General features: G+C 39.0%; 1 protein-coding gene across 1 annotated transcript in view; it reads right to left on the minus strand.

Annotated features, from left to right (window-relative positions):
• tafa3a (TAFA chemokine like family member 3a) overlaps nt 1-14,733 on the minus strand; it is a 126,698-nt gene that overhangs the window by 11,737 nt on the left and 100,228 nt on the right. The window contains exons 3-4 of the mRNA XM_065279409.2: nt 3,694-3,843; nt 177-301 (exon numbers count right to left, since the gene is read on the minus strand). Coding sequence (XP_065135481.1) covers nt 177-301; nt 3,694-3,843 — 275 coding nt within the window. The remainder of the gene's footprint in view (nt 1-176; nt 302-3,693; nt 3,844-14,733) is intronic.

Consider the following 14,733-nt stretch of genomic DNA (forward strand, 5'->3'; position numbering starts at 1 on the left):
TTATTTTCAACCTAGCGTTGGTTCAAAGAGGAATTAACCCAGCACGCTGGGTTGTTATTGAACCTATGTTGAGTTGTTTAAAAAAAAAAATACCCTCGCGGTTTTTATAGTGTGTACTGTGAAAGCGCCCTATAATTGAGTTAATGAAATGAAATTGAATTCATGTCTTCTCTCACCTTGGTTGTCTTGACTTTGTTTCCCGTGCTGCAGCTCCAGCCCTTCAGATCGGGCAGAACTTTACACTCCTCGCCCTCCATACAAGGCTGCATCTGACACCACCATTTCTGTGCTACTATAGAAGCTGTATTGAGAGAAAGAAAGCAAGAGAGAGAGAGGAGATAGAGAAAGAGAGAGATCTTAATACACCACTGACTCTGAGGAATCCTGAATCGCCACCCATCCGATATGTTGAAGGATGAGGAAGTAAAGATTGAGAGCAGAAGAAACCTTAGAAGGTCTAAATCTCATCCACTGTCAAAAGAAATAAACCTACAGTATGTCTTTCCATCTCTCTTTCCCAAAATCTCTGATGCGGCAGAAGGATGTTTGATTCCATGCCGACAGTTTGAATCAATCAATCCATTGTGAGCTCGCTGTACCGTACAGTATATCTTTAGGGAGAACGGTCTACCTTTATGTCAAGATGATAGAGGTTGGGCAGAAGTTAGATGTAGTCAAGCTTTAGGCCTCGATTTTTTATTCAGGCCAAGGAGAAAGACGGATGGAGTTATAAACCTTTAAAGATGCCATCAAATCAAACTAGACATTTTGCTGTTTTTAGTCCACGCCTATTGACCTACAAGTGCTTATTACTCAAATACGGACAAAAAAGGTTATCTACATAAGGTCATACATAATATAAAAAAACATTTGGTAAAAATATAACCTTAATATCTTTAATATTGTCTGAGTTAGGTCATGACAAAGATTGAAATCAATGTGAAATTAAACTTCAATTATCTAAATCTCATTTTAGATTGAATTTTACAGACCCATACGACAATAAATAAATAAATTAATTTCTCTGGCCAAAAATATATTTTAAATATATGCTAAATATTTTTTTACGAATGGATTGCTCACTTGAATATATTTTTGAATTTGGAAATATATTTAGTTTTAACATTCATATATCAAAATGTATTTAAAGGGCAAGCAAATTTTTTTTGACTAAATATGTGCTTAATACAAGTTAATTTTATAAAGTATATTTTTAAGTAAAAAATATTTAATTTGAACCTTTTTAAAACTGTTATGTTACGTCTTTCTTCCAATGCGCCGTGTATAAATTCCTTGGATTTAAATAAAATATTGAAATATTTCAAAGCTTTAAAATGTATTTACTTTTCAAAATATATTTCAAGAAATACAAAAAATGGCCAAAATTATATATAAATATATACATATAAATAATATATAACATAAAATATATAAATAAATATATATTTTTGTAAACATATTCAAAATTATATTTTAGCAAAATATTTTCGGCCATTTTTTGTATTTTTAGAAATATATTTAAAAATGTATTTTAAAATATATTTTTTTGCCGTATGGGTACTGGGTCACATATGCATAAAAATGCCATCCATGATGTCCAGCCAATCTTGTAAACTGTATAGACAAAAGGCTTACGTCATTCATTTCAATGCAGTTTCTTTTAGTGGGGTCGGAGATTCCTCTGAAAAAAAATATGTGTTTGGGGTGTCATATGTGTGGCTCATCATGTCAAAATGTGTTCGGTGCGTCATGGGAACCTATGTGCATCGCGTGTTTCATATCATAATACGTGCCTGCTGCATATGCGTCGAAAGGGTTTATGATTGAAGAGATGCTCACGTCTTCCTTAACACTAAACTGTGATTACACATAAGATTTAGCGATTATCTAGCTATATATATATTTTATCACAAACCCTTGAAGCGTCTGTAGCAGGCACATATTTTGACATGATGCACAATGCACTAGGTTCACATGACGCATGGACTGCATATTTTGACATGACGATCCACACCCACACATGATGGTGTTTTGACGAGTTTCCCTATTAGTGCCTCCTCTGAAAAAAAGTCACAAGCCGCCACTGGTGTCTTTTGACTTTTTATACATTTTTACACACAGACACAAGCATAAACGCAGAAAAATGTGAGTTAAAATTACATTCAGCTTCAGATCTGGTGGGGTTTTGCTGTTTTCTTGACTCTCAGTAAGGGGTTATGAGGGCCTGTCAGATGCATTAGAGGGCAGAAAAGAAGATCAGGATCGATTGACCCGTCTAGTGAGGAAAGCTGTTGACATGTTATTAGACAAGCGGCCCACGCTGCACTTCAGCGAACAGCAGGATGACGATGTCACATTCAAACAGACCCCTGACTCTGAATTGACAGACCAGACGCATGGAAATATGGGAAGATAGCTTTTGATTCAGCATTCATTCTTTTAAAGGGGACATTTCACAAGACTTTATTAAGATGTCAAATAAATCTTTGGTGTCCCCAGAGTGCCTACGTGAAGTTTAAGCTCAAAATACCATATAGATAATTTATTATAACATGTCTAAATTGCCACTTTGTAGGTGTGTGCAAAATTGTGCTGTTTTGGGTGTGTCTTTTAAAATGCAAATGAGCTGATCTCTGCACTAAATGGCAGTGCTGTGGTTGGATAGTGCAGATTTAGGGGTGGTATTATCCCCTTCTGACATCACAAGAGGAGCCAAATTTAAATGACCTATTTTATAACATGCTTGCAAAGTTGACCAAAAACTAAGTTACTGGGTTGATCTTTTTCACATTTTCTAAGTTTATAGAAACACTGGGGACCCAATTATAGCACTTAAACATGGAAAAAGTAAGATTTTCATGATATGTCCACTTTAAAAAAGACAAAATATAATACAAAAAACAGAGTTGGCATTGTTTGTGTTATTTACAAAAAAATGGGGGATGATATTAAAAAAAAGGCTTTTCCGATGTTTTTAATGGCCTATCATAGTTTATGTGCTTAAACAAAACATGGTATGAGTCCAAAGGTCTTATTTGACAAATATGGTAATATTATTGTTTAAGTTTTTAAAAAAAACATTTATAAGCTATTATTATTTAAAATGTATTGCACATATTATTACAGTTTAAGATGAAACATCTTATATCTTTCCTTACTATTTTAAGGGCATTTTTACACTGGGCTCATTTGCTGTGGTCCGAGCCCAAGTGCGAATGTTCCCGGCACCCCCGCAGCGTTGGTCTGGTTTCACATTCACTCAATTCTATCAAGCTCTAGTTCACCAAGTCCGTGTAAAGTCCGATATTTAATGTGTTCTCAGTTTGTCGTGCCAGAGAAAAATGTGTTATTGACCACCAAGACAAATTTAAATGATTTAAGAAAATCCCAACAAAAACTAGGACAAATGCTGGGGGCGTGTCCGCTGTCTGTGCTGAGACCATGCCCACTTGCAGGAAAGCTGCCTTCACTTTTAACTTTCAAATACCGCTGCAACCTGAATGAATGTTCGCGATTGTTTTAGGGGCAGTGCCATGCACCGAAAGCCCCTGTGTGAACTGCCAGTGTGAAAGCCCCAGGATAAAACCTGTTGCTAAATGCTTAAATGTAAATGTAACACAAACAAACATATTTATATATACACAAAAACATAAACCATTCACCAAATGCAGTACAAAAAACACACAGTCTTACCATCCACACAGGAGGGAGCTGCTCTTGTCGTCCCAGCGACCTGCCCGGGGAAGCAAGAACACTTGACAGTTTGGGAACGTTCCTCAATTTTATTCTTGTTGCAGCAGCGGTGGGCCGCGATGACCTCACAGGTTCCTGCTTTGACGTGCACTGAGGAAAAACAACAAGGACACAGAGTCTATTAAAATCAACCAGCTGTTTCAACCTTCCCTCGCCAGCGCTGGATACATCAAAGCTTGAATGCATACTCTGCTGCAGTGAATGCAATTTTATTTGTGCAAATGCATGCAGTTTGAATTATCACAGGTCATAGCATCATACAGTACTATAGATATTCTGTAGATTGTTTCACTTTTGTATAAAGTTTATAACATGGGTCTCCAACCCTGTTCCTGGAAGGCACCCGTCTTGCAGATTTCAATCAAACACATCTGAACCTGCTAATCAAGTTGTTCAGGGCTACCTAAAAATTAGAAGCTGGTTTGTTGGAGTAGGGTTGAAACTAAAATATGGAGGACAGGTGCCCTCCAAGAAGAACGTTGAAGACCCATGTGCTATGTCTGAAACCGTTCACTCCTTCAATATTCCCTATGTAAAGAATGACATTTGAGTCCACTATATGGTGAAGAAGTGATCGAAAATGAGTGAGCTTTCGCAGAAATTCGTCTTAAACCCTTACACCTATAGATTGTCACCTTTGTCATGTTTATTATATTAGTTGATAATAAAGAGAACAAAGCAACTGCTTTTCATATTTATTTACTGTTATGTTTATTTATTATATTTTATAAAAATATGTATTGTATTTTAAATTAAAGGTATCACATTTATTTTTAATTCGTTTATTTTTGTAAAGTAGAAAACAACAAGAACTAACTAAAGTGTATAAATGTAAATTTGTGGTGTTTACTGTCAGTATCCTTTAGCTGATTCCAGTTACCTGTATCCCCTTGAATCATGGGAAAAAGTAAGTAAGTGAGTGTACATCGGACCTTCAAAGTCAGAGTGCATTGTGGGTAAAAAGTAGTGAACAAATGTAGGAAATTAAATTGTTCACTTAGGTTTCGGGCACCACTACAAAATGGCGGACACCATAGTGCACTTTATAGAAGATAGGGAACGGTTTTGGACATAGCCATAGTGTATAAAGTATTAATGTTTAATTGCAGATCTTAACTCATTCCATTTTTTGAAAAGTTGCCCGCCAGCTTTTTTTGTAAAAGTTTTTCACAAAATGCCTTCCAGGAAAATGTTCTTCTAAAAATATATAAACATACAAATATGCAAGAACAGACCCTTTGCTTACAAACAAACAATAAATAAACAAAACGGGGGGAAAAACATTTCATCCTATCTATAGTTTTTCTCTGCTTATAAACTCTTAAATATAGGTATTTTTCTTTAAAAAATTTTTTTTTTGCAAAAATCTGAAATAATTGCATTTTTTTAAAGGAATTTAGAGATCAGATTATAACGATTTTCAAAACATGCACAGAGTTTAAAATTAGTAAATAACGTTTTGGCTACAGTTTTTGCCATAAATTAAGTAAGTGTGCCATCTAGTGGATAATGGCATAATTGCTAAATAACATAAAAATTAATCAGGAACATGTTTTTTAGGCAAATATTTTCTCTTTCCCTCGATGCCAGGGAAAGAGTTAAAGGGCACCTATTACGCAAAATCCACTTTTACCAGGTGTTTGGACATAATGTGTGTTGGCAATGTGTGAACACAACCACCCTACGATGAAAAAAATCCACCCACTCCTTGTTTTTGAATCCCCATTAAACCAAGGCAGTCTCATTTGACATGCCGTTTTGATTTTCTTATCAATGTGAGGTCACATTGATAAAGCCTCGCCCACAAAAAGTCCTGCATGACCATAGTTTCCACCCTCAGCGAGTTGCACCCTCTCTACTAAATACTATTTTCTCAGATGATATTAATCATATGTATTGGAACTGAAGGTGCTCACTGTCTGTCTGTAAGGAAGTGAGGAGCTGTAGCTCATTTGCATTTAAAGGTACAGATATTAAAACAAATAGGGGCATTTTGGACATGCTATAATTAATTATCTGTGGGGTAATTTGAGCTGAAACTTCAGAGACACATTCTGGGCACACCTGAGACTTATATTACATCTCGTAAATATAAGTCTCCTTTAAAGTGACCTTTAAACAGGGAGGAACATTTCCTAAAAATGGTTTCTACGCATTATTTAAAGCACTATACTGAGAACCTGATAAAAGTATGAAAACATTTTGAAAGTTTTAGTGTACCTTTCAAAACAGCCTTAATTGCATTGCTAAAGATTTTCAATTTAAGACTCGAGTTAAAAATTGATTGAAAAAGAGGCCTCCATTTTCCCATTAGCCGGCCAATCTGAAAATCTCATCAACAACATTAAAAACATTTTGCCTCCGATCAATAAAGAGCCTTTAACATGCACACAAAAGGGTCTGTCGAGCGGCAGGCCGATTGAGGGCTCGGAAAAGAAAACAGAGATTTACCGATGCAAGGGCTGCCGGGTGAAGGGCTGAACGCCTTTTGTGTGATTATCTCACAGCCCGTGCGCGCTGCGGGCCAAAGTTAATTTCGAAAGTTTGAGCGAATGCAAATTGAATATTCAATGGTGGAGTTTGTTCCAACAGCTTATAGAAAATGATTGCTTTGACAAATTCGATGTGCTTGTGTATCTTTGAACCGCGGCGCTTGTAAAAATCTATAACAAACTCGGGTGGGCAATTCAACGAGATGGGATAGTCTGCTTGAAAACTGGGTTTTATAGTATACACTAACATTTGATGAGTTTGTAGCTGTAGCTACAGAGACAGTGCTTCGGGCCTAACAAAGAGAATTAAACTGATACTTCATGGATCTGTGTACGATCCAAGACCTTTTTCTTTCTCTGGACATCTGTGCAAAATTTTAGCAGGCTTGCAATAGCTGTGATCAATACGCTTCACTTAAGGTGCATGGGCAGGTCGTCCGGTGGAGTCTGGGAATGTCTGCCGTAACAGCAGGAATGGCCTGATCTGGGCTCTAACAGTGATGGGAGCTGGCACTGCTCTTAGGCACTGCTTTCAACAACAGCATAACAACGAGCATTGATTTCAGATTGACACATACCATCATGCGAATAAATGCATGAAGAGGGCGAGTTGCAATGGACAAAGCATGGGGGCTTCAATTTAATTTAAGGTTTTCACATAAGATATAAAACAACATACACTGCACTTGAAAACTCTGAAACCGAACAAAGCTCTCATACCTCATATTTTGGATTCTAAAAATGGCCACCTTTTGCCCACTTTTGATTTCGGCACCCCATGCAGCGCAGGTTTTTTTTGCAGGTTTGCGTTCTCCACACTGTACACTTACAGTACTGGAGGTCTGCATGGTACACATTGCACATTTACTGCAGTTTACCCTGCACACTGATGCAGGTCTACACAATACACACTTACTGCAGAATCGCATACTACACACTGTGCACTTACTGCAATTCTGCACGCTTCACAGAGCACACTTACTGCAAGTCTGCATGCCCCACAGTGCATACTACTGCTGGTTTCCACACTGCATACCCACCTGCAGGTCTGCATACTCTACACAGTGCATACTACTGCAGATCTGCACACCCCACATTCACACTTTTCCATACTTAATAATGCACTCTTACTGTAAGTCTGCATACTTCACACTGTGCACTTACTGCAGGTCTGCACACTCCAGGCTGGACACTTACTGCAAAGCTGCACGCTTCACACAGCACACTTACTGCAGGTCTGCACGCTCCACAGTGCACACTACTGCAGATCTGCACACCCCACATTCACACTACTGCGGGTTTGCGCACTTCACATTGCACTCCCATCTGCAGGTCTGCATACTTCACACTGTGCACTTACTGCAGGTCTGCATACTTCACAATGTGCAGTTCTGCATACTTTATAATGCACTTTTACTGTAAGTCTGCATACTTCACACTGTGCACTTACTGCAGGTATGCATACTTCACACTGTGCACTTACCTGCATACTTCACACTGTGCACTTACTGCAGGTCTGCAAACTTCACACTGTGCACTTACTGCAGGTCTGCATACTTCACAATGTGCACTTACTGCAGGTCTGCATACTTGACACTGTGCGCTTACTGCAGGTTTGCATACTTCACACTGTGCATTTTTTTGCAGGTCTGCATACTTCACACTGTGCACTTACTGCAGGTCTACATACTCTACACTGTGCACTTACTGCAGGTCTGCACACTCCAGGCTGCACACTTACTGCAAAGCTGCACGCTTCACACAGCACACTTACTGCAGGTCTGCACGCTCCACAGTGCATACTACTGCAGATCTGCACACCCCACATTCACACTACTGCGGGTTTGCGCACTTCACATTGCACTCCCATCTGCAGGTCTGCATACTTCACACTGTGCACTTACTGCAGGTCTGCATACTTCACAATGTGCACTTACTGCAGTTCTGCATACTTTATAATGCACTTTTACTGTAAGTCTGCATACTTCACACTGTGCACTTACTGCAGGTATGCATACTTCACACTGTGCACTTACCTGCATACTTCACACTGTGCACTTACTGCAGGTCTGCAAACTTCACACTGTGCACTTACTGCAGGTCTGCATGCTTCACACTGTGCACTTACTGCAGGTCAGCATATTTAACACTGTGCACTTACTGCAGTTTTGCATACTTTATAATGCACTCTTACTGTAAGTCTGCATACTTCACACTGTGCACTTATTGCAGATCTGCATAATTCACACTGTGCACTTACTGCAGGTCTGCATACTTCGCACTGTGCACTTACTGCAGGCCTGCATACTTCGCACTGTGCACTTACTGCAGGTCTGCATACTTCACACTGTGCACTTACTGCAGGTCAGCATACTTCACACTGTGCACTTACTGCAGGTCTACATACTCTACACTGTGCAATTACTGCAGGTCTGCACACTCCAGGCTGCACACTTACTGCAAAGCTGCACGCTTCACACAGCACACTTACTGCAGGTCTGCACGCTCCACAGTGCATACTACTGCAGATCTGCATACCCCACATTCACACTACTGCGGGTTTGCGCACTTCACATTGCACACCCATCTGCAGGTCTGCATACTTCACACTGTGCACTTACTGCAGGTCTGCATACTTCACAATGTGCACTTACTGCAGTTCTGCATACTTTATAATGCACTTTTACTGTAAGTCTGCATACTTCACAATGTGCACTTACTGCAGGTATGCATACTTCACACTGTGCACTTACCTGCATACTTCACACTGTGCACTTACTGCAGGTCTGCAAACTTCACACTGTGCACTTACTGCAGGTCTGCATGCTTCACACTGTGCACTTACTGCAGGTCAGCATATTTAACACTGTGCACTTACTGCAGTTTTGCATACTTTATAATGCACTCTTACTGTAAGTCTGCATACTTCACACTGTGCACTTATTGCAGATCTGCATAATTCACAATGTGCACTTACTGCAGGTCTGCATGCTTCACAATGTGCACTTACTGCAGTTTTGCATACTTTATAATGCACTCTTACTGTAAGTCTGCATACTTCACACTGTGCACTTACTGCAGATCTGCATACTTCACACTGTGCACTTACTGCAGGTCTGCATACTTCGCACTGTGCACTTACTGCAGGTCTGCATACTTCACACTGTGCACTTACTGCAGGTCTGCATACGTCACACTGTGCACTTACTGCAGGTCAGCATACGTCACACTGTGCACTTACTGCAGGTCTGCATACTTCAGACTGTGCAATTACAGCAGGTTTGCATACTTCACACTGTGCACTTACTGCATGTCTGCATACTTCACAATGTGCACTTACTGCAGTTCTGCATACTTTATAATGCACTTTTACTGTAAGTCTGCATACTTCACAATGTGCACTTACTGCAGTTCTGCATACTTTATAATGCACATTTACTGTAAGTCTGCATACTTCCCACTGTGCACTTACTGCAGGTATGCATACTTCACACTGTGCACTTACCTGCATACTTCACACTGTGCACTTACTGCAGGTCTGCAAACTTCACACTGTGCACTTACTGCAGGTCTGCATGCTTCACAATGTGCACTTACTGCAGTTTTGCATACTTTATAATGCACTCTTACTGTAAGTCTGCATACTTCACACTGTGCACTTACTGCAGATCTGCATACTTCACACTGTGCACTTACTGCAGGTCAGCATACTTCGCACTGTGCACTTACTGCAGGTTTGCATACTTCACAATGTGCACTTACTGCAGTTCTGCATACGTTATAATGCACTTTTACTGTAAGTTTGTATACTTCACACTGTGCACTTACTGCAGTTCTCCATATTTAATAATGCACTCTTACTGTAAGTCTGCATACTTCACACTGTGCACTTACTGCAATTCTGCATACTTTATAATGCACTTTTACTGTAAGTCTGCATACTTCACATTGTGCACTTACTGCAATTCTGCAAACTTCACACTGTGCACTTACTGCAGGTCTGCATACTTCACAATGTGCACTTACTGCAGGTATGCATACTTCACACTGTGCACTTACTGCAGTTTTGCATACTTTATAATGCACTCTTACTGTAAGTCTGCATACTTCACACTGTGCACTTACTGCAGGTCTGCATACTTCACACTGTGCACTTACTGCAGGTCTGCATACTTCAGACTGTGCACTTACTGCAGGTCTGCATACTTCACACTGTGCACTTACTGCAGGTCTGCATACTTCACACTGTGCACTTACTGCAGGTCTGCATACTTCAGACTGTGCACTTACTGCAGGTCTGCATACTTCACACTGTGCATTTACTGCATTTCTGCATACTTCACACTGTGCACTTACTGCAGGTCAGCATACTTCACAATGTGCACTTACTGCAGGTCTGCATCTTTCACAACGTGCACTTACTGTAAGTCTGCATACTTTTAGTATCGTTCATATAATTTCATATTTAAGTCTTTGATTTAAGGCCATAGCTGTATGACCCATCAAGTCATGAACTCTGTTCATGGTGAGATAGTATGACCGCAAAACTGCCCACCCTTCCAAACTAAATAAAGGAAAAAATAAACATAAGTATAAAATAAACATATGTTTTTCCAGCCGGCCAAAAATTCTGTCAGGCAATGACAAGCATATGGATATTTCACAGGGTTCGCAAATGTTTCTGGCGCTTGTCAGAAGTATTTAGGATCTAAGTCTCCATGCAGTTTCTTATTAATGCGAGTTGAAGGGTAAAATCATCTAACATTGGGATGTGTGATGTTCTCCGCAAGGGTGAAGGCCATTTAAAAATAAAACCGAACAGATTGCTTCCTCAGATGCAAGTATGAGCATTAAACAAGCATATTTTTGTGCTTTTTCAGCTTGCCATTGATAGGCTTTTAAGAGCTAAGAGGTCTTTTTACAAGTTTTTTTTCAAGTAGCGCGCGCTATTGACGACTAAAAAAATATTTAAAATGTTCCTTCGAAGTTTCTGTGGTATTAGCATAACACAGCTGCCCTCTGCTTAGCGGCGAGAGAGGGAGATGACAGACTTTGTGCACACAAAATTGTTATTCAAAGGTTGTTTTTCCACCTAGTAGTAACACCCTGATAAAGAGGCCGAATGAGAATATAAGTGCAAGGTACTTAACCGTCAAAGTAAAGGATGTCTAAATATCACTATGTAGTTTAGACAAAATGCGGTAAACAAATTAGTAAACCATCATTAGCGAGGGCACATCAACATGGGTATCATGTTGCCATGCACACAGAAACATAAAGGGCTATCATTAAAGGTTCAATGTGAATTCATTGCCTGTTTCGAGCCTCTTCATCCCTCTTAACTCTGCTTGAGTGTTTTGAACACAAAGCTTTGTTTGTAGACTTAAAGCTCAAACCTACAATGAGAGTTTTTCTATTTAATTGGCATAACTAAATATCGCAGACCAAATTAAAACCTGTAAGTCCCAGAAGTTGTCACTGGGGTGGTATCCTTTCAAAAAGTACACGTTTTTACCTAAAAAATGCATATTAGTACCTCAAAGGTACATATTGCTACCAAATGTATATCTGTAATGTACCTAAATGGCACATATAAGGACCTTTTTAAAGGGTACCGTCCCAGTAGCTGTTGTACCATTTTTTGCACCAGTAAGTTTAGTAGTACACTTATTGTATTGTAACTATATATGGCAATAAAATGTTTTAAATATATGCTTAATACATTTGGTGTCAGAGCCGATGGTGTAGTGGGCAGCGCTTCGACATGTGGTGCGACCCGAGTTCGATTCCCGGCCGATCCCATATCCCTCTGTCCTCCCTGTACATTCCTGTCCTCAACTTACTGTTAATTAAAGGTAAAAATGGCCAAAAAATATAACTTTAAATACATTTTGTAAAAAGTAAAGCTTAATAATGATTTTTTTTAATTTGGAAATATATTTAGTTTTAATCTTCATATATGAACATATATTTCAAAATGTATTTCAGTGGCAACAAATACATTTCTACTTTTACAACCCATACGGCAAAATATGTTTCCTGGACAAAATATTCAAGTTTGTATTAAATCTATATATAAGTATAAAATGTTTAAGTATGTATAAAATGTTAGGTATATTTTTGCAGTTGAAAATATATAAAATTTTTATATTTACAGGTAACATACAAAGTTTTTTGCCCCATGCGACATGAAAATAAATGCTTTTATTTATTTTTAAATATATTTTAAAATATACAAAAAATATATTGAAAAATAAATTTTTGTAAACATTTAATAATATATTTTATTACATATACTTTTGGCCATTTTTGTATATTTTGAAATATATTTAAAATTATATTTGAAAATATATGTTATGAGAAACCACACTTGAAAAGGAATGAAATTTCAATTCATTACATTTTGACATCATGCCAATGTATAAGGCTATGTTAACACGGAAACGATCTGAAGAGAAAACGCAAAAGTGGCGTTGCATTATCACTTTTTATTCCGCGTTTTTGGGGGGGGAAATCTGCGTGCATATGGTGACGCAAAAGTGTGTGATATTCAATGTAGTATGCACTCCATGCAGCTAGGTGGCAATGTGGCAGGAGCTGCTATGTCATCCGACATGTTTGTTGTTATTTTCCTGAACTGGCGCATGTCTGTGACGTAAATGCATACGCAACGAGAGCCATCGTGAGCAGACTTTTGCGTTTTTACCCTTTAGATGGGAAGGCGACGCTAGAGCATTTTTAAGATTTCCACTCTGGAGGGTGGTTTCACTTTTTTGCATTTTTAAGCCTCAAAAACGCAGTCCCCATGTAGACAATGGCACATCCAATAAAATGTTTACGTTTTCACCCTTAAGCGTTCTCATGTAAACAGGGCCTAAATGGTTCAAGTCTTGCCTATAACGCGTCTTAATCCAATTTTATCATATTTCAACAAACATATAAGATCACAAACAGACCTCAATGCAGATCCAAATTTTAAGCAGTAAAGTTCAGTTTGCAACTAAACATAACATCACTGCCACAGATCCTCAGCATTCAAACTCTTAAACTCAAGGGGTTGACAGACAATATCATCCTCAGCAGTTCAATGGAGCAGGAACCGTGTGTGTGTGAGATAGAGAGTCTGTGTGTGTGATACGTTTAAGCTAGACGGACTCCTCACAGCAGAATCATCTGTTCTCCCATCTATGTTCAATGAGGAGGAAGGGTAATATTGATTTAGTCAACCGAGAGTTAAATAACATCATGAAGTATTCATTAAAGGTGCACTGACCAGATCACACTAGCACATCCACAAAACACCTTTGATTATTTTTGGGGTCATTTTGCCTTTATTTGATAGACAGTGTAAGGAGAGGACAGGAAAGTACAGTGTGGAATACGGGATCGACCACTTGCCGGTAATCGAACTCGGGTCTGCACAATATGTCGAAACTCTGGCCAATAAAACATCGGCTTAAATAAAATCTAAAAAGACAACAGAAGTCACACTTAAACTGTGTTTTAAGCATAGTTGAAAATCCAGTCATGTACCGCAGTAATGAAATGCAAGTGCTGCTTCCACAATGCAATCTAAATGCTTATTGAAAAGCAATAAAAAAATCTTGAAATGTGTTAGATAAACAATATTTCCAGTGTACATACAGAATATATACACTCACCTAGAGGATTATTAGGAACACCTGTTCAATTTCTCATTAATACAATTATCTAATCAACCAATCACATGGCAGTTGCTTCAATGCATTTAGGGGTGTGGTCCTGGTCAAGACAATCTCCTGAACTCCAAACTGAATGTCAGAATGGGAAAGAAAGGTGATTTAAGGAAATTTGAGCGTGGCATGGTTGTTGGTGCCAGATGGGCCGGTCTAAGTATTTCACAATCTGCTCAGTTACTGGGATTTTCACGCACAACCATTTCTAGGGTTTACAAAGAATGTTGTGAAAAGGGAAAAATGTCCAGTATGCGGCAGTCCTATGGGCAAAAATGCCTTGTTGATGCCAGAGGTCAGAGGAGATTCGGCCGACTGATTCAAGCTGATAGAAGAGCAACTTTGACTAAAATAACCTCTGTTACAACCGAGGTATGCAGCAAAGCATTTGTGAAGCCACAACACGCACAACCTTGAGGCGGATGAGCTACAGCAGCAGAAGACCCCACCGGGTACCACTCATCGCCACTATAAATAGGAAAAGAGGCTACAATTTGCACAAGCTCACCAAAATTGGACAGTTGAAGACTGGAAAAATGTTGCCTGATCTGATGAGTTTTCTGAGTGCACAGAATAAGAACATGGATCCATCATGCCTTGTTACCACTGTGCAGGCTGCTGGTGGTGGTGTAATGGTGTGGGGGATGTTTTCTTGGCACAATTTAGGCCCTTTAGTGCCAATTGGGCATCGTTTAAATGCCACGGCCTACCTGAGCATTTTTTCTGACCATGTCCATCCCTTTATGACCACCATGTACCCATCCTCTGATGGCAAC

This window comes from Paramisgurnus dabryanus, chromosome 7, assembly GCF_030506205.2.
Source record: "Paramisgurnus dabryanus chromosome 7, PD_genome_1.1, whole genome shotgun sequence".
Lineage (NCBI taxonomy): Eukaryota > Metazoa > Chordata > Actinopteri > Cypriniformes > Cobitidae > Paramisgurnus > Paramisgurnus dabryanus.